The 21,300-nt window shown below is 37.1% G+C and overlaps 3 protein-coding genes across 5 annotated transcripts in view; 2 read left to right on the top strand and 1 right to left on the bottom strand.

Annotated features, from left to right (window-relative positions):
• On the top strand, nt 1–6,923 carry RB195_020806 (uncharacterized protein; the record flags this gene model as incomplete). Of its 3 annotated transcripts, none has more annotated exons than XM_064189279.1 (13): nt 115–196; nt 267–429; nt 530–588; nt 1,408–1,580; nt 1,740–1,856; nt 2,255–2,341; nt 2,573–2,736; nt 3,486–3,639; nt 3,696–3,785; nt 3,942–4,056; nt 4,168–4,253; nt 5,004–5,280; nt 6,877–6,923. In XM_064189279.1, the coding sequence occupies 13 exons, from the start codon at nt 115–117 to the stop codon at nt 6,921–6,923; spliced, it is 1,614 nt and encodes a 537-aa protein (XP_064045159.1). The 3 variants fall into 3 exon arrangements, with proteins under 3 accessions (XP_064045161.1, XP_064045159.1, XP_064045160.1); XM_064189280.1 differs by lacking the exon at nt 6,877–6,923 and adding an exon at nt 6,287–6,330; XM_064189278.1 differs by lacking the exons at nt 115–196; nt 6,877–6,923 and adding an exon at nt 1–31 and having other exon boundaries at nt 5,004–5,384.
• Nucleotides 6,924–7,886: 963 nt separating this feature from the next.
• On the bottom strand, nt 7,887–9,427 carry RB195_020805 (uncharacterized protein; the record flags this gene model as incomplete). Its single annotated transcript, XM_064189277.1, has 5 exons — nt 7,887–8,035; nt 8,107–8,235; nt 8,914–8,986; nt 9,040–9,132; nt 9,332–9,427. The coding sequence occupies 5 exons, from the start codon at nt 9,425–9,427 to the stop codon at nt 7,887–7,889; spliced, it is 540 nt and encodes a 179-aa protein (XP_064045158.1).
• Nucleotides 9,428–12,689: 3,262 nt separating this feature from the next.
• RB195_020804 (uncharacterized protein) overlaps nt 12,690–21,300 on the top strand; it is a gene marked incomplete at both ends in the record, with an annotated part of 38,876 nt that continues 30,265 nt past the window's right edge. The window contains one exon of the mRNA XM_064189276.1: nt 12,690–12,730. Within this exon, the coding sequence (XP_064045157.1) occupies nt 12,690–12,730 (41 nt within the window). The remainder of the gene's footprint in view (nt 12,731–21,300) is intronic.

The following is a 21,300-nucleotide window of genomic DNA, read 5'->3' as shown; positions in this document are numbered from 1 at the left end:
ATGTCTGGGAAGGATGCGAAGATTCTTAGCCGTGAGCTAGTATGTGGCGTCTGAAGGCCGCATATACACAAGACTCAGGCGTGTGATAATTGTTGCCATTTTCACGTCGTGTGGATGCTGGTTTGCTGGATTTTTTCATGTCATGTTTTCCTTTACTTCATCTTCTGGTCGTTATTGAAAACTACTGAAGCAGATTGTACTTTTTCCTTTTGTTTCTGTTCTTTTCGCTGGAATTGTTCTGTATTTATTTATTTTTCATTATTTAGATGAAGCCATGAATGGTGACCAATTGCAAGATTTCCTCACAGATTTATCAAGAACAACGATTCGCCTAAGTGGACGCGATGATGTGGAAGTCACGAAGAAGTTCCTGGCGAAATGGGCACAAAATACGATGTTGTGTGCAAATTACATCACTGTGAACTACAGGCGAGGTTTAATTCTCCTTTGTTTTCTGATTATTACGGTGAACTTCGTCTTGAGCGTTGTCTTTGTACGACTGTAGTGCTTCTAATAGCCTTCGTTTTAGGGATGTGGACTTAGTTCAACCTCTATTTGCGCAAATTCTGGCTTTGTATTATAAAGGAGGTAAGATCTGTTAAGACTGATTTTTCAATCACTTTCTTTTTGGATGAGCTTACTTTCGAATGTTGCTCTTTTTTTATTGGCCATTTGTTAAAATTTGTGCTCAGCAAACAGAAAGCTTTAATGTGCATATACTTTTTGCAACAGGACTGCATTTTGCTTGAGGTGTAGAATGTCTAATTAAATTGGGGGCTGAAAATGCGCAATGCTTTTTATCATTCGAGGAAACTGCTTTTCCTCTTGTTCGTGTTTCAAACATATCTTTAATTGAAATGGTATAAAAGTTTGATAATTTTATTCTGATTTGTCATGAAGTTATAAATTCGGAATGTTAGCTCTCTTCCGTTTTCGATTGAGAGAATGGACAAAATTTCCCGTCGCTTTAGCTTCCGGACTAAAATTGTAAAATTTGATGAAGGAGAAATGTGTGTAAAAACAAACGAGATTATACTTAGCTACTAGTGCAGTTGTACTTTCATTTCACCCTAAATTTCTTTCTATTAAGCTTGCCTTTGAGCGTCTTGATAACCTCTTCAAGCACTGTGATTATTAACGCTACCTCACTAGCTAAATTTCGGCACAGTCTCTCTATCTTTGTCCTACAGTTCTTTTTCGATTATGTTTCAAGAAAATATTTTGCTTAAATATTGGATTTTTTCTTAAAGGTCGTTCCTAGACATATTCTGGTCCACTGTTATTAAATCAGCGAGCCACAGCTCATAGTTTGATGTCAATATCCCTTCATTTATACTTCGATCATACGTTTCGGTATAGCTCTCCTGTATATACCTCTTGAAATAGTTTTGTATGTTCACTTTTCAGGTGTTCTTCGACAATATGCGTTACAATTCATACCGTCTTTCATCGGCACATATCTTTACGCACTTTCAAAAAAGCAACAGAAGAGTGTTGCTGTTTTTGAAATCTTCTTTCTTGCTGTGTATAACGAAGAAATCCTGGAAAACACCCCAAATTCCGAGAAAATAATTAAAAAGGTCTGTTCGGCATCTTCGTTTTAAATGTGAAAAGTGTTGGTTTACCAGTTCGAACGATTTCAAGATAGTTGCAATATGATACTGTGGTTTTTTTTTTTGTTGCGGTTTTGTAAGCGTTGTTTTGATGTCGTTCTTTCTCGAATTTCATCTCTGTTGAAGGTAGAGGAAGTACGTATTCCGTCAATTCGCTATCCCAGCATATATCATGATCCCACGAAGATCAGCGCCGTACCAGAGGTAGTCGTGATGAAGCCGGGGAATTCGCCTTCTGTTTTGGTTAGTTCGATTTTTTTTTGCAACAAAATGTTATTTTTTCCGTTGCTCTAATACTTGCTATTTTTAGATGACCGGTTTCCATTATTGATTTCCTTCTCAATCACTATTATATCTGTAGTACTGTTTCCTTAATTCTATGCACCACAGATATAGTAATAAACCTTAAGTAATACTAATAATATTATCTTTGGCACTTTTAGCCATGCCGCATTGGTCTCAATGTACATAGAAGTTAAAGTTGGAAATCTGTTTTTACTCTAATTGGGAATTTTGCCTATAAATATTTGTTATTACTTCTCATTAGTAGGTAAAGCTATTGAATTTTTTCCCATTCATTTTCACATCTGTCTAAAGATATGTGAATGCATGTTCTAAATTTTGTTTCATGTGCTTTTCAGACCACCGTTAGAATTGGTCCTTATCCAACTATTGAAGAATTCAATTCCGAATCGAAGTTCCTCATTTTGACAAGAATTTTGAAGGCGGTGAGCATGTTTTAATGTTTTCAGTGTAATTTTTCGCATCCTTTTCTTTATTTGTTTTTCGTGCTGTTACTTTATCGCTCGTGTTTTGAAAGATTTTGAAAAGTCATACATTGCTCTCTTGTTTTTATGAAATTTCATCGAACTAACCTTAGTAGGTACTACTTTTTTTCGTTGTAGGCTACTCTACTTTGGATGGGAATTGTGCTAGTAATCGTTGGTGACCATATTTAGGTTAATGGAAGTTTGGCATATCTCTCATCTGATGTGGTCTCAAGACATATCTGCCTGGCTGCACTCTCAATATGTGAGAGTGGGTTCACGTTCCCCGAAACGAATTTCGTCAGTAAAGTTATGGGTTCGGAACATTCATTCGAAGTTCTCGAAGACTACTCTAAGTGAGTACTTTACCTCTATTTCGATTTAATGGCGATTACCTCATTTTTCTGACACTTTATGTGGTCGTCGGAGTTGGTGAGGCATTTTTAAGTGTCCTTTTCATCTCTTTCAAGCAGTTTTTCTGTGTGATCCTCACTTTCGATTTTTATACAAAGGCACTATTTTTTAAGGGGCTACTCTTTTTTCTTCTTTTTTTTAGATGTTCTCTTCGTTACCTGATGTTGTTGACAAATTTTTTGCAAGAAGGAAAGCGGATTTTTTTCGTAGTGATATTCATTACTATCAACGTTTCCTACTTTTGTTTTAGGGGCTTTGAAGACATTATTTATGCTTGCTTTTTCGCAAACACGAATCCCTCTTTTAACTTGAACTCCAAAAATTTAGATTACTAGTTTTGGTAAGGCCTACCTGAGGCTTTAATGTTGTGCACTAGAAGATTTTATGACCATGTTGATTGACTTCTTGTGGTCGAGACCACAGTTCTATATCACCACCTCAACTCTTTTCGTTTTGGTAATAAACAAAAGCAAGTCCCTGAAAAATCTAAAGATGTCGATATCGGGAATTTTTGTGGATGCTGATGCAAAAATAGTAGTTCTTTGTTATGCATGAGAAGCTTTAGTGTTGGGGACACTTCTGACAACTGGGCTTTGGGAAGAGCCACTTCTTTCGGGAACATTTCTCCTTATTCAGATGTAATGGTTTGGGAAATAGTTTATTTTTTTAAAGAAGTTAACGTTTATTCTAGGAAACCTCGTCAACATGTGAACTCTGCTCTACTTTTGGAGTTGCTCACCGGTGTTTACATGGCGTTGTATAATGGCGCTCCAGATCTTGCATTACGAGCAATTGACGCAATGCACCAACGGGCACAATATGAAATCCTTGCTGATGTAATTTTGGTAAGTTTGTTAAGTTCTCCTTTATTTCACAAGAGATTTCTTAATGACCTTCTTAGGTTACGAGCGCTGTACGCAATTCATTACTGGAGAATCCGCTTTCAAAAGAAAAGCGTGATGAGTTGATGTGGGGAAGAAACCATACCATGGTAGGAATTTGATGGTTCTTCTGTGAATTTGAGTCAGTATTTGTCATCTCCGAGACGGCGTTATCGCAGACATGATTTTAAACCAAAAATATTCCACTCACTTTCTACAAGTTCGGTTGGTGGTCCATACTCCAACTCTTGACTTTTAATTTCCAGGAAAAGCGTCGTAAAGGTTTGGTGACGTCTGCAAGTTTACGAATGCGAAAAATGCCGGAAGATATCCCAATTCAACCAGAGTTAAAGGAGAAAGAGCATTCCATACTAGAGGAAGGTAATAGATTTGAATATAGAATTTTCCACTAGAACTCAATATTCCTCTCTTCCTGCTTCGATTTACTCAGGTTGTTAGAACTTAAGCGTTGCTTAGACCTGCGGTTTTTAGGAATGGATAACCTGAAACGAAGGGTGTCTGCACTTGGCCTGCATCACAAAATTCAACGGCGACGTAAAAGCTCTGTGGACGATGAGGTGTGTCGGAATCCCATAGAGAATAATAGATTTCTGTGGTTATGCTTAACCTCGATCGATCGGTGGTCCGAATCCGGCCTAGTGCTCCCCAACCTTTTCATCCCTCCGGGGTCGATAAATTGGTACCAGACTTGTCTGGGAGGATGAATACACTGACTTAAAATACACGGCCAGCCCCGCAAGTCATTTTATAATCCAGTTACAGTTACGCATCCCAAGCGGATTGACTAACGCCAGACACTTTATCCACTTTATGGTTAATATCTACTTTGTTCACTGCAGAATGCGTAAAGTTTGTTTCCAATTCCTGATATAAATCGCCTGATTAAGTAGGATATCACTTCTCTTCGTTGTTAAGAAATGGAAAACTGTTGGGATAGAAGTGCGGAAATTACCATGATTGTGAACCCCGGGTTGCCTCTGCCTATGCTTTCTATTTCTACATTGAACTGTTTTTGAAGTACTAACACAGTGTGGATTATTGTTAGACAAAATAAGCGTATGATCGTTCTAATCATCGTCTGTGTAGGTTTCCGAAGAGCTTACACATGAATCGGAAAATGAAAATTAAATATATGAAACTTGTGCGGACAATAATAGGAATTCTTGGAATAGAAGTTTTGAGCAATATTTGCCATCTGCTTTCTCGAAATTAATTAAGGTTGAGGCTAGGTCAAGGCTTGAGGTTTTCTCAAAAAACTGATGGTTGTCCTCAAAACAAAGTTCTCCATAGTTTTTTTCTGTGTTTAGGTAGAGCTGCAAACAATACGCGAAGAAAAGAGCTTTGATGTTGGGGATGGTCATCAACGTATGGAAGAGGTTATAGAATCACCACGACGCAGAAGCGTCTCCGAAGAACTCGCCAGACATCGACATAGCATCCCTGAAAATGTAGTGCTGATCAACTATCGGCCAAAGTCGAGCGATGAAGAGAAGATTCTGGATGACAATAGGAACGGAGTGCCAGATGAACTGGATTATCGAAGGGAGAGTTTGCCGTCTGTTGAGAGACCAAGTGAGCTTCGTGGTGAGCACTGTGTTTCGTCCTCAGAGGACTCGGGCGCATATACAGTGTGCGGACTACGTCACATGGATAGTGGAAGCAGCACGCAGAGAAGTTTTGATTTTTAAATACATGATTGATTCTATTAGTAGCGTTTGCTAGTTGAGTATAAAGAAAACTAGTAAAGTAAGCTGTAGAAGAAAAACTAAGTATGATGATACTGCATCGAAGGAAATCTATTCACCTTCCTTATGAATGAGGGTAAGTAGTCAGTTTTGTGGCATCTTTTTGAATACTATCGGATAATATTGAAATGTAGAGCTTAAGGACGATGTGAAACAAAATCTTCAAGTCATAGCTTTTGTCGGATTTTGATAACGAGGTATCTGAGCGTTCAAACCCTAAGTCAATAGTATCTGACCATGATCGGAAGGACCATCTCTAACTTTTTCTTTCGGATTTTACTTCTTTTTTCGAACTGTTTGCAGATTTTGCAGTCTTCAGTTTGTTTTCTTGATTTTTTTTTGGTTGTTGCTCGAGCAATAGAAAGCGATTAGTTATAGGTGTCATTCTAACTAACAGATGAAATTTGTAACGCAAAAAATTCTTTTGCGCCGAATTAAATGCATAACTGAGGATTTTACTTTCGTCATAAAGTTTTCGATGAATCCGACGAAACTAGGACTGAAAATCGAAAATCCCCCCAAGCACTTCGTTTAAATGCGTCAAGAGCGACTTATCATAATGCAGTATATTTCAAGAGTTTGTTTCCTTTTTGACCTTAATTCTTGATTAGGAACATTTTTGATTTCTATGAGTTTCCTTTTTATCGCAAGCTGTCGTGCATGCCCCGCCATAATTTGCTTATTCTGAGGAGACTGTTCTTCTCAGTGTATTCATATAATTTTCGTAAGGTAAAATATTGCCGTTGCTTTTGTATGTCGTTGCTCAGCATTCCAAGTATGCCAGAACTTTTCGAAACTTTTCCATGAAATCTGTACCATGATTAGATCAAAATTTGTTCTTTCAGTTCAAATGTTGTATTTTATTCACTACGTACCGTCTTCTTCATAGGTATTCCGGGCATTGCCTCACTGTAGCGGTGTGAATTGCTCAAGAATTGTTTTCTTTTGATATTTTTGGCTCACTTATTTGTTTTGATTATTTTTTTAAGAGAAGAAATGATGAGCGGTTAGAGAAAATTACATTAGTTGCTTCCTAAGAGTACTCGTCTGATCATTTTTTCGCGCAGACGGTCATTTATTTCATTTGTGTGTCCAGATGCACTATCCTTCTCCCATCTTTTTTATGAAGCCGCTATGTTACTTTGTAATGTGTGCAATTGCGTACTCGCGATATGAATTAGATCAAAATTTGAGTATGTCGAGAGAGGTGCTCGCATAGATGCTCTCAAGCTTGTTGTTTTCTCGACTTTATAATGATGAGGTTACTTATTGCCTAGAAACTAGTAATTATTTGACGCATTGGTCACAATTCTTGGAGTTCTTTGTTCAATTTTCCCACATTAGTCAAGAGTCGAAGTGCTTCGGTTTCAATTTTATGGTTTAACTCTTTTCCGGTCGACCTCAACTCTCCTTTGGTTGACCAATTTTTTTGCAGTCGAATCTCCGCAAGGTGACAGGTTGAGGCAATTAAAGATTCATTAGTCTTGCAGTAACGCCTGAAGCTTTACCCTAACTTTTGTGTGTGGAGAGAAACTGAACAAAACTTCAATAAGCATCATGAATCGAACTAGTTAGCTATTTTCATCGATTTCTGTGGTGTACTTAATTTATGTTTAGTGATGGCGCTACTGTGATGATATTAGTGAACAGTATGGTTGTTATGATAGTGATGTTCTTGCTTTTTTTCATCCTTCTTTTATTTTTGCTTTATTTTACCGGTTCCTTTTTGCCAACATTTGTCAGAGAGAGATAATAAGTGTTTTCACATGACTCAGAAATTGTCAATAAATCGATATTTTGCACAGAAATGGTACAAAGTAAAGGTTTTATTACACATGTACTGTATGAGTGACATTACATTAGTAATTTTGTGGCAAGTCGTGAAGAAAAAAAAAAACTCGTTTGAATGATTGTTTTTGCTTTTGTGTGCTCATTTAGTAATATTCCAAAGTAATCGGATGATTTAAGGCAGCGTATCAGGAAACTGATGTGGTACGGAAAAATGTGCGAAAATATCGAGTTCGAGGTGTAAAATGAGTACGAATGTGGCTCCGCTCATTTTTCCTTAATAGTCTTGAAGAAAACGACGTGTAAAAAGAAGTTCGTTCCCACGCGCCGCACCTACGTGCGAGCGGTTGAGAATCGATGAGGTCTCCTCAGTAGCCTATTTAAGTAAAACCAATCAATAGGCTGCAGAGGGAATCTGAATCGTGTACAAGGTTATAGCGTGTTTTAAAGTTACTCGCAAGAGCAAAGGTCTTTCCTGATTTTCAGGGCGACTAAAAGGAGTTTGGAGGGACCACTCTCATTTTCGCAATCCATATCTTCAACTCTATTCTTTCCCAAAAGTTTCTCAATTCAGTTTTGTGATACGGTGCCTCTGAGTTATTCGTACAATTTAAACACTGTTCCAGAAGCGTAGCCTGGTGATACTAAATCAAACTCTTAATCAATAGGCATTCTGTAGTCACCGATCAATCCACCGGCGACTATAGTAGCTAGAAGTGTGAAAATAGTTGCTACCACTGCTAGCCAATATGAATAGCCCAGATAGATGTCGGCGACCAATTCGTAGGACATGGAGGTCATGTATGCTGCAGAATCAATGGATAACTGATCAATTAACTTGTGAAATAGTCATGAAGCTTTTTATAAAAATGCTTACCAACTTTGCTTCGATAACGAACACCATAAACTAGAATAGCGATGAAAAGACAGAGGAACGCGAGCGCACAAACACCGGCCGTTGGTATGCCCAGACGAAGACGCGGCGAGAATAAGGTGAAGAAACATCCTGAATGGGAAATGCTATGCTAACGAAAACCTATGCTACATTATCAAGTTTTTTTTTACATTCTAATGAAGGGAGTGTAGATTTGAAATGACTTAGTTTACAGAGTTTTTCATTTTTAACCCTTTGGAATCCGTTGTCGCCGTATCTGCGACATTGAGAATATGTATTTTAAATTCACTGTCGCCGTAGCAGCGACTTGTTTAACTTTTTTTCAGCACCTCCAGATAAAAAATAAAATAATATAAGATAACAGAAATAAAATAACAATAGTATAAAATAAAATGATAAAGATACAATAGCAATAATATGAAATGAACTAAAAAATGTCCGTTTCTGCGGTTTTCTGCTGCAGCACTTGCAAATTAAAAAAAAATGAAATAAAATTCGTTCGTTTATGCTGTTCCTGGTGTTCTATGTGCCTGACTGGACCGGAGTGCAAATGATTAATCAATTACAATTCTAGCAATTAATAAATGGAGACGGTGGTACACAAGGATCTAATAGAAATTTTTTTTTAAATTTTCCGGAATGGGAACATATATTTAATTTTTTTAAAATTTAGAATTAAATTTCTTAATTTCTGGAATAGAATAAGAATAGGAATATTATTGCATAGAAAGGTGCTCTGTTGGTGATCCCTAAATTGTCTCCTCCAGGAAATCTCAAACTTCAACTCACCAATAGCAACAGCTTGAAGTATGCAGGCGACAATAACGAAACCTAGAGTCACTTTCTCATGCGATGCTTTGGTCTAAAAATTGATGCGTATCGATCGTGTAACGGATTGAGGCCCTCAGTACTCACGTAAGCCCATTTCGAGCAATCCCAATCTGGTACTTTTCGATTTCCGGAACCGCAATCGTATGAGACTAGACCGAAATCCGGTGCACCATCGCCCTAAGAGAGGTTCGCTGCTCTCAATCTCATCAATTCAATAAAATTTTATTGGAAGTAGAATTGTTTTCTAATTTAGAACCGAAAATTGTGGATAACTTTAGAAAATCCAGAGAAAATCTGGAAATAATTCTTTGGCACACGGTTCATCTCTGATTAATCTTGAAAGAAAATGATTTCTCCTGGAATGTTGTTCACAAACCTGATAACTTCTCCATCCTGGTGTGAACAATGCAATCAGCGTAAGTATAAACGCAAATACAATAAAAACACCAAATCCAGTACGCAACTTTCCCATATTATTTCGGTAATATTGATAGTATTTTGATGACGGAGACGTATTGATGCAACCTTAAGATCGAGGATAAGGATTTACGAGTAGCTGCTCGGATTGCTCTGGAACTATATGTGTTCCGATCACGAAGAGCTAAAGTTCCTTTTACAGTTGAGAATTTATACCATGTTATGCTTGGAAGTGCACAGACAATGATTCATGACAATGAATGACAAAATCTAAGGATATTTAGTGTCATTGGGTAAGGGTACATATAAGCTCCAGACGCTTATGTTGTTTTTGAAAATCGCTACGCGATCACTCCCATCCAAGTTTTACTGCTTCGGCTGGGCTCGTTCGTCCGGAAAACATAAGGATGTCGTCGGCATCGCTCCGCATGAAGTCGCGAGAGCGTGTTTATTTCGTTTATGGTTGCACTACGCGCGCTATTTCGTACTCCATGATTCTACCTCAATGCTGTGCTCAATGGGACCCTCTTTTTCTGTCGAGGAGCGCCCGCACTGGAAGCTCCGGATAAACTGAACAGCTCGTTTTTTCAAAGAAAGGCAATGGGAAAGATGGATAGTTAGAATTTTCGTTCGTTTTCGTTCAAATTTTCGTTCGAATTTTCGTTCACACGTGTTGTTCGGTAAAGACGTTTCCACAGTATAATGAAGGATAAAATTTCTGACGTCAATCAATCCGCCTGGGATGCGTCTCCACGTCCACATCAATTCAGAATCGTTTGAGGTTTACGAACGTGTTACTGGCCTGTACAATGACCTGCGGGGGCTAGCCGATGTGTCAGGTAAGTGTTTTTATCCTCCCAGACAAGTCTGGTACCAATTTACAGACCCCGGAGGGACAAAAAGTTTGGTGAACACTAGGGGGATTTGAACCTCTAACCGCTACACTACATTGTCCCTACCACAGTATAAAATGAAATAAAATAAAATGTAAATGAAAGATACATGTTCTAGAAGGAACCTGGATCTTCTTTGTTATGGTGTAAAAATACTGTTTAACATTAGCGTTACCTTTCCGTTAGCTTTCATTTAATAATTCAAAAATACCCCCAGTTCCAGCCGTTACATAACACTAATTCACACGCTCAAACCTTTCAACACGATACATTGGGTGAATCCATTCAGTAAACCCTTCTCAGCATTAACAGGAAATCCTAGTTTACTAGTAAACTTGCGCAATCATATGTTTTTCTTTTGAAGTGAAAATAAATAGTATCTGGATCCAAAATATACGATGCATCTTCGTTAAAGCGGCCGAGTTCTGCACAACATATGTTCGACCTCGAAATAGTTGACAAAAAAAATATGTAGCTGCCTCTCGTAGAGCGTCCCTTGATATTTACTTCCCAGTGTTATCCACATCTTTTTGTGGTGAAAGTAATGCTAAACTTTCTTTTGGTAGAAATACCCTACTATTACTTTTTTCCCGCTAAACTTCTTTATTTAGTTTTAGTTTTTTTTTTAGTTTCTTGGGGACTGTAAGTGGTAATAGGTGGTTCTTTTGGTTGTAGTCACAGCATCGCTTTATCTTTTGGATATCAGGTCCAGGTTCTCGGCAACATTTCTTTTTCTTAGGGCAATTACTTGGACCTTATCAGAAACAATTCGCAACTAATCCTAAAGCTAGGTCGTGCTTTGAATTTCATTTACAAATTCTACGATCAAATCTAAATTATCAGTTGAACTTCAATCAAATGAGGTTTTACTGGTTTTTTCCTCTAATAGTAGCTTTTTGCATGCGATAAGAGCACTCAAAATACTCAAGAACTGGTATTCCTGAAAATTATAAAACACGGAGACAAAAATTTCACGGAAAAAGGGAGGAAAAAATTGAAAATAGTGTTTCAGAGATCTGCTAAGCGGGTAGTAGTGCGCAATGGAAGCGTTCCCCGGCAACCTTGGCGGTTAGGTTTAGAATGGAATTTTTTAGTGAATTCACGGGCCCGTTGGTTGGTTTTGGTTTAGGCGAACCTGCTCAGTCACCTGCTGTCGGGTGCACCTAATCTTAAAAAAATACTAAAAATATTAACAGTAATTATTATTGTAATACCCTGATGGGTGGTTAATAAACACTTAATTTAGAGAAAAAACCAGAACAGTCTGGGAAGAAAGTCAGAAATGGGAGCCTTTAAAGTGAACTGATTTCCGTCTGGAATGATTATTTTCAGGATGCAGTTTTACAATTAATGAATTAATAAAAAGAATTATGAACTAATAAAATTAATAATAGGGATTAAAAAATGGTGTCAACCTTAGATTTTTCAAATAAATAGTATAAAATTACATATTAAATTTAAAAAAAAATATTAAACTTTCAAATAAGTAGTATGAAACTATAAAATTATTAATTATAAAATAAATTAAATTGAAAAGTTAATTAGCCAAAATTTAACATGAGAATATTCTTTTTCAACAAATCCGTTGTTCTTTCCCACCCTCTCTACTTCTAGGCAATTGATTAACAGCAGTTTTCCGGAAAACTATCAGGAAAACCTCAGAATTTCCTCCAACACATCATTAACAGTTAATATCCCTGATGTGTTGTGGATGTGCGATACATGGGACTAAGCTGGCTCATGACCGTTTTATAAGTATGGATAAGCCTTCCAATCGCTGGAAATGTTCAAAAATCAAGCGTATTTGAAGCGCTCAACTCGTTCTTAGTCCGCCTACGTGCGTTTCTCGTAGGGTTTGTTACGATACCTCCGACTAGTCAAACAGTAAAATGTACGTACGTGACGATCAGTTGTGTGTTGTATCTTTGTACCAACGCTCCACAAATCCTCTCCGATTGTTTTTTTACGATTATTCAATGTTTGAACAAGAACATTGTGGAGAATGTAGTCATGCAGTCAGATTTGAGCAGCAACACAGCAACGATGGGAAAAATATTTGTCTGAGCGCTTTGTCAACTGTTCATTTCTTTACTCAACTCATTTATTCGCTTGCAAAACATCGACACACGTCAAGTTTTTTTTTCTCCTTTGTACCTAGAAATATGCATGACTTTTACCACGACGTTTCTCCTGTCTCTGCACATATTTGCAGCCATTGAAAGAGCAACGGTCAAGTTTTTATGTCAAAAAAAAGAGAGAAGAAAATGACAATTTCACTAGAAATTCTTTGACCTTCTACAGTAATCTGAAAACTTTTTACTGCAATCCGTAGATATCGTGACATTTTTTTTTGAATTCAGTTCATGCATTTCTCAGAATTGCTTGAATCAGGTTTTTTTTTCTAGAAAGTTATCACCACAGATAATGCCTCCACCACCTACACCGGCAACAGACGACACTACTAGGTGAGTAGCAATTTTCAAAAATTAAATTTGTTTTCCTGATCTATTTTTTTATTCGAATACCTTCCAGCATCACAAATTCTTCTTCATGATTTCTGAAAATTACGTGATTTTACCGAATCGGATATGTTCAACGAAGTTTTCAAATAAACAAAAAAATCCGTTCGTTGAGCCCCGCACCAACGAAAAAATTTGTTCAAACGAGAGCCGAAAATGTTTTTAGGCGTCGTTTTCTTTTCCAGTGTTGAGAAAAGCCGAATTTACAACCAGTTTTTGTGCTTTTCTTTTCTTTTGTTGAACATCTGCTTGTTAGTTACTTTGAGTATCCAGGAAAATATTTTCGGAAAGATGTTTACTGAAAATAATTCGCTTCAAACATCAATCTCTGCTTAGAAATTCCAAATCTAACATATTTATCTTCCAAAAGTTTTTCCAAAGTTAGTCCAAAAGATAGAAAGTTATTTATTTTCGCTCTTCTTCGTTTACTAAACCGGGCACAGAAAACTAAGCATATCGTAAAATCAAGGATAAAAATAAGTTATAGTTAAAGAAAGTGGATTGTTTTGGCTTCTTCCTAAGCCTTCTTTCCTCTTTTACTCTTCCGGAGGTGGTCCCATTAATTGTTGAGAAGTTCTCCGCATCTTCGACCGCTGTTTTCCTCCCGCACTCCCTTGCTGTCAATCAAGCGATGATCAATAGGAACTCTTTGCATTTGTTCGTTTCCCCTTCCTTTCTTTTGCATTCAGTTTACTCTTCATTACTTTTCTATCTTTCTTCAATCAAAATGTCTGCTTTTCCGTACACGATTCCCTAATTCGTTCCAACGCTGACTTTCAAATCAGTGAAATTCGTCCGAGAGTTCGTCCAGGACTGGAATTTTATGACATCCGTTTGATCTCCCCATCAACGATATTGTCAATAATCGGTGCATTTCAGGTGGTCCGGAGTTCTAAAATACTGCCACTATGTTTTTTGAACCACTCCATCTTAAAATTCAGGAAATCTACTCATTCTTCTTTTTCTTCGCTTCAGGTTTTAGTGAATGTCCTGAAAATCGCCTCTCTGCCTCTTTTTTCACGCTATATCTTTGCAAGATTCTCTAGCTTCCGTTTTCTTCTTTTTTTTTCTCCAGAACTAATTTTATTTGTTACCTTGTTTATTTAGCAATTTTTAATATAATTTTTTTTTCATTTGGCCAATTTTTTCAATATAATTTTTCTATTTCTGCCTCACCCGCCGATACAGTTTCTTTCCCACTCAGAATATCTTGTGTTTCGCCGAGTAAATATTTTTGAGTGAGCAAAATTATCCAGTCATGAGGTCCTTATACCTAAAGATAGGAAAATATGTAGGGAGAAAGGAACGAAGACTTGGAAATTTGGAAAAAAAATATTGCTTTCTGTCTTGTTATTCTAACTGCTCACAATATTCATTGAAGGTTGAACGGGAATAGGAAGGAGGAAAGAGAATAAGTAATGTTGGACGAGTTTCACGTCCGTTAATTCCCTGTTATCCCTCTCCATTTGTACACTTTCCTCCGTAGTTGCGCTTTATTCCCCATCCAGTCAGTCAAGTAAACGTTTATGACTGACATCTGTCACATTTCAGCACGTTTCTAATCGCGTAAGGGAAAAATTTTGCTTTTCAAGTTCATACTTTTTCTTCAGAAGCGTCTTCTCGGGTGTAACAACAGGATTTTCCATTCGCTTCAAAGCAGGAGCAAACATTAGGCGACTATAATTACGGCATCACTTCTTCCTGACACATTTTTCCTTCTGAAGAAAAAAATCCCAACCGATTGTCGAACGTGATAAGTTGAGCCAAGGGAAGCCAATAACTATTAGAAGCTTCTCTCCTGGCCCCACCAGGAGCTCTTCCTTCCCATTTACTTCGGGCTGTATTCAAAATTTATGACGCTTTTCTTTCTGAAATATGTTTTCTCCGGGTGCTTTCAAGTGGATTAGGCGCTTAATTTATGATACCGACTTGGTGTTCTTTTTTTCGCTTCCATGAATGCGATTCAGTTTGAGTCAATTTGGCGGGAGATCTACTGTCTGCACTTCTCGTGCACATCCGAAAATTTTTGAAAAGAAATTGATCGAAAACGCTTTCGGACCTCATATTGCTAGTTATTCATTAAATCGTTGTTTCAATTTCGCAGAACCATATTATTTATTTATTAAATTATATTATTTAGATACTACCAAACCATTCATCATGACCAACGGAATTTCACATATTTATAATGGAATATATTCTTGGTTCCGGCGAAAAACGAATTAGGAAGCTACAAATTAAAAAGACTTATTAAATATCTAATTATCTAAAAATGTATTTTGTAATATATTATGTAATATATGTATGTATCATGTAATATAATTATCTAAAAAAATATTTCTAAAAATTACATCTAATAGCTTAGCAGAATATTTTCAATGAAGCGGAAATCAGCTAGTAAATTGCCGTGGTGATCATTGTGCGCTCTATTGTGAAAATATGTTTTAATTTACTGTTTAGTGAAATTGAGGTTAGGAGGTACGGTCTGTAGGGCGATCTTAAACATACATAACTTTAATAGTTTCTTTCATCTCTAGTGCTCTGGTGGTAATCAAAGAAAAATAATAAAATAATCAAAGAATCGCATTTTATAAGCTCGGTTACTTCCTTTTCGACCCATATTTGTAGATTTTTACTTCGCTAATGCTTTAGAAACATATTTACGAATAAACAGCATATCTATGCTCTGCAACAGAGTGTTTTAGCGGTTGTGAATGAAATAAACGAGATTTGAAAATTTTCTTAGCGTCTAGGTTATTATGAATTTAAGGAACGGACTTCCTACGTTTGATTGATGCCCTTGAAATACCATTTTTATCAAATATAATTCAATGTTATAATAATATTGTTTTAGTAAAAATTTAAAATATAGAGGAAAAGTGTTTGATATTACTGGTACTTGAACCTCCTCAGTGACACAGAGTTGAGACCTCTAGAACAGCATTGCAAGAACTGAATGCGACATCTGAAACATTTGAATAAATAAAGTCTCCACACTTGGACCCATCTTTGAAGGATTTCTGGAAAGGCGTGGAGAGAGATTCATCTTTTTTTCTTTATTTTCTATGCGCAGCGCATTTTCTCGCAGAGAATACTTGACGACGTCTTCAGAATCACATTTCTATTTCATATGCTCTGGTTTTTTCTGTTTATGGTATTGTCGTTGCTGCAATAAAAAATGAATAAATAAAGTAATAAAGTAACAAGAAACAGTGATCGTAGAGCGAACTTGAAATTCAACACCACATCCAGAAAATCGAAGGAATGAATTCGGCGTTTGGGTCCTTTTAGCTTTCATATGCTCATGTGAAGGCATAGCTATCTCCGACTTCTGAAAAAAATTCGAACAGATGAGTCCAATCCGTCAAATGGACGAGCTGAAGAGCCAATCTAATCCAATCCATTCCAATCGAAATGACTTTCATGTCGTTGAGAACTTCTTGTGAGTCCTTACTTGCGATAAAATATGGATGAAATTTCGCCAAGTGAAAAATGGTTCTTTTCGATGCATCCTTTGATGTGCCGTCATAAATTTTCCCTAGTTTTTATGGAGAATTAGTTTTCCCAATGGACGGGATCCTTTTCCATGATAAGACTTTGTAATGATGAACTGTATTTTGCATTAAGGTAATTCTTCACACCTTCTGCTTAGGAACCTCAATTATTCACGTTTCTCAGGAATTAGGTGGATTTTAGATTTCCCGATAAAATTTTCTCCCAATTGTTGTTTGTTTGCGACACATTGAACACGTCGTTTTTAAATTTTAATGTGTAACTTTGGTGATTTTACTTGATATCCAAGAAAGATGTGAGATCAATGCCAATCACTAGGAGCCCGTGGATTTGTAGGAGTATTATCACACATTTGCCCTTGAGGTTTTGTATACGAAATTGCAACTGGTTTACAGCTCCAACTTGATTTTTTTTTACTTTTTAATTCACTTATTTTATATAATCTTAGCCGCAGTGTTACCTGTACTATCTGAACGAAAATCAGCATCATGGAGGAGGTGGAATGGTTACAGCTTAATGCAAAAAAAAAATCCTTGTTAGAAACACAAGTGATCTTTGAAACATTGTTTAGAGGAAATAAAGTGAATGTGAAACTGTGACGTAAAATGGAGAAAAAGTTAAGGCGTAGACCACGGAACATCCCCCTAAAAAAGGATACTGGACCTGTTACAAACGTTGGAAGGAGCGAACTTATTTTTACAAAGAAAAAATGCGTCGGTTTTTTTTTGTGATTGGAAAAATCGGGAAACAACCAGAATTTCCGAGTGTACTTATGCTCGTAGAGCCATGCCGCTTACGTTTTAACAAATGAGGTTTACTTTTAGGAAGTTTCTTCAGTTTAGAAAGCTTTAAAAGTTTATTTTGAAATTAGGGCAGCGTTATTTTTGAAAATAGTGGTAGGGTTTGTTTTTATATACATCTTCGCAAAATATGATAACTATATTCAGAGATTGGAGACTTTTTTCAGGAGCTGAAGGGAGAATTTCTGTACGAGGATTTTTTAAGCACCTTTTCCGGCATTTGTGAAACATTTTATATAGAACGTTAAAAAAAATGATGTTATTCGCTTCATATCGCACGTTGAGATAAGTGATGATCTTCGAAAAGTCATTGAGGTCATTTCACTTCTATTTATAAATATTCTAATGGTTATTTTATGTAGTTAAAAGATTTAGGAGATTTAGAATACGGAAATGTGGATATGAATTACACATCTCCCGAATCAACACGGACTTACCAGAAATTCTTGTCCCATCTAAAAGAGCATATTTTCTGTATGTACATACTAGCATTTTCTGCACATACTACTATTTTTCTTATTTATTTTTATTTTTGCATTTACTAATATTTTCTGGATACACTGCTATTTTATTTACTATTTTCTTTTCTGCATATATTACTATTTTCTATTTTATTATTATTTTATTTTCTTCTCATAACGATGCGATGAATACTGTCACTTTAAGTTCTTCCATCGGCACTATTCATTCCCCTAATAGAGAAGAAGTCTTTTCGTCAAGTAACCACGTTTTGGTTTCACATTTTTTCAGTCCTCCGATATTTCTAAACTTGCGGATATCCAATTAATGGTGTCATTCATAGCGTCGCCAGTTGCTCGTTCGAAGCCTCAAAGGAGCTGCAAACGGAAACGCGATGATTTGCTAAGGAACACTGCTTGAATCTGATTTTATTCCCGCAGAACCCCATGGTTTTAGGCCGTAGGCAGTCGATACTAATTTCATTCGTCTAGAAGGCGTTTTTCCCTGAATCTTCTCGAAATATCCAAAAATACGACCTTTCCGCTAGCCCTACGATGATAATTAATGTCCCTTGTCCAAAGCAGAGGACAACTTCAATTTCTGGCAGCATAGCAGACAACAGGAGAAAAAGTAGTAAAACTGATTGAGAACCCAGCTGGTGTTAGAGCTGCTCATCGATTTTGTGAGGGTGTGTATGTATGTTTACTAGAGCCAATGGGCTTTTGGAACGGCCGGCCGGCCTGCGGGCTGCTGAGAGGAGGCGTTGAGATGATGAGGAAAGTCCGGAACACGCCGATGGGGATAGAGGAGGCGGTCTAGCAATTTTGCCATTTTCACTTGAGCTACACGAGATTTTCACGGATGCTCCACGGTTGAGCAGGATCCCGCTGATCTCTATTTTCCTCTTTCTTCGATTTTCTTTACTGCCAGATCTCAAGTAGTTTTACCCGCTTCAGTTGGTAAATGTCCTAAAAAATTGCCCTCGTCTTCCATTAGCATCCTACATTTAGTCTCCTTCTCATAGTATTATTTTTAATTCTCCAATTTATTTTCTATCTATAATCGTATCCACGATGGTTCCGGGGACGCCGTAGCTATGCGTCTCCCACTCCAATTTTTCCTTGAATCACTAATGAACCCTTGAAAATGTGATTTATGCATGCTCGGGTCGTAAAAATTGACCTCCGGATTCTTTATCTGCATAATTCCATGAATTTTCTGGTCCTCATTCATTTGGCCACTCCTCTAAAAATAGTATACATTAGAGGAAAAGGTCCAATTCATACAACACAATGCGGATTCAATGTTGATTGTTCGAATATTCGTTTATTCGAACAGGTATGGTTGATTTGAAGCGTTCAAGTTCAAATAATTTAAAGCACATTTCTATATTTTTTTACCTTCTTCCTGGATTTTATTTTTTCTAAAATCCATGCTGGGCGATGCTCAAACAAATTAGTGCGCAAAGTTTGGAGGTGTAAGTTTCAATCCAGGGCAAGAACAAGGATCATGATCAGCTGTCAAGGATTTCGACAGCGACTTTTCAGCACATCTCCGATCAGATGCAAGTTTTCACGGTTTTCAAATATTTCAAGAATTTTTCTTATTTTGTTCCCGTTGCTTCCAGCTGTTCTGATTCAACAGATTCCTCCCTGAATTAGCCTGCGTAAATGTACAAGGTAATTCAGGAAGGAAGCACCTATGTATGGATCCAGACTAATAGTCACGACAATATAGTCGCAGTCTCCACTTCATTATTGAATCTAATGACCTTCTATAGAAAAATATCTTAGGAAAAAAGGGAAATAAAATTCAGTTATACATTTCTTATTATTATTCACATTCAGACTTCGACTTCCACACATTTTATTCCGTCCCTTCCCTTCTCCGGAAAAAAATTCAGTTATAGAAGGAATAAGCTATATTTTATGCAAGCTCGATAGTAACCAGCTACACGTCCGCATTTTCTTCCCTCATTTTCTCCCCTCACTCTATTAGCTCAATTTCATCGGACATTCGATAGTGGTGCAATCAGAAGGAGCTAGGATACATTTTTTGGGGACTTCGCCGTAATTCACTCTTATTGTGTGAGTACAAAAAGGATGTTTGATGTGAATTCCTTCAATATTCGCAATTATGGATGGAACAGTGCTAGCAGAGAGGATTGAACGAAGAAACTTCTCTGGATTTCTTCTATTTTTATCACATCTTTTGAAGGCTCATCGAAATTGCCCGCGCTGTGCTATTCTGTTGAAAATGCTTAATTACAGAACAGGGTCCGAAGTTATCCAGATCATCCACGCTATCGATTTGTTGTTATTTACATAGGTCGTTTCTGTTTAGGTCCTCGGAGCATTTTCTGCTGATAAATTTGGAAAATAAAATGAATTCGGGCTGTTTATACTAGAGATTTGATCACTACTCATGACAACTTATCGGATTTTCTGCTGCTCTCTGTCTCATCATATTTTTCTTCACGAAAGGAATTTAGAAAATATTCCGGAAGGAAATCTTTATTGGGAACTAGTTTTTTCATATTTTTTTTATTAGTTTTAGTATAGTCTCAACTAACATCCCTGTTCGTCTTTTAGTTTCGCATGTCCGAGGACGTAAAATATTGGAACTTTTCCTAAATGTTACATAATGTCTACAATACATTATATTATACATAATTTTTGTAAATGAGCCCAAGTGAGCCTCTTGATTTTCTGCCTTTCCTTTTAAATCCTTTCGTTTTTGATTCACTCACTTAATTAGTTCGAAAATGAATTCGAGATGAACGAAATTCGTCACCCTAAGGTCCCCGAACACAGTTTACTATCAGTCGATCTTTAGAGGTTAATTTCACCTTATTGCGGCTCAGTTCAACGCATTTTGATGAGGTTATCGAGCATAGGAAAGTTCGGTTTATCGTTAAACTTGAGTCTCGGCTTACAAATCGTCAGATTTTTTTTACCTGAAAATTCTTCATAAAATTCATCAGACGGTCGGATTCAGCTATTGTTATTCATATATTCAAATCATCAACTGTCAACTAAAAATATTCTTAAAAATTTCTTTATGCGTTGGCTTACTCGAATTTCCACTTAATATTTGTCATTTCATTATGGTTGTAGGTTGTAGTAATCTCGTGGCGTACGAACGCGTACGTTTTTCGGCTCCGCCCCGTAATTAGCGGCGCTAAAGCGGGAAGCGATATGCGAGATTGTTTACCGCAAGCAAAGTAATGTATCAAATCATCACTACGATGAAACGAAAGTGGAATCTATTGAATCTGTTTCGTGTTTAGTTAAAATTTCTTAAAATTATACTTCTTTTTTGGTGGGTGTGGTGTAGCGGTTAGAGGTTCCGCTTCCTGCACGATCGATCGGAGGTTCGAATCCGCCTTAGTGCTCACCAAGCCTTTCATCCCTCCGGGGTCGACAAATTGGTACCAGACTTGTCTGGGAGGATAAAAACACTGACTTGACACATCGGCTAGCCACCGCAAGTCATTGTATAGGCCAGATACACGTTCGTAAACCTCAAACGATTCTGAATTGAAGTGAACGTGAGGGCGCATCCCAAGCGGATTGATTAACGCCAGAAACTTTATCCTTTATCCTGAGTATAAAATACTTCTTTTTTAAAATGCTAATTAACTCTCACTCTCTCGCCAGAAACTGCCACATAATCTCGAACAAGAAGGGATCACTCCCCTTCTGTTTGCTCACAAAATTCAAGCATTGCTCAAAATTCCGGATT

Source organism: Necator americanus, chromosome II, assembly GCF_031761385.1.
Source record: "Necator americanus strain Aroian chromosome II, whole genome shotgun sequence".
NCBI lineage: Eukaryota > Metazoa > Nematoda > Chromadorea > Rhabditida > Ancylostomatidae > Necator > Necator americanus.
This window is presented reverse-complemented; position numbering and strand designations above follow the sequence as displayed.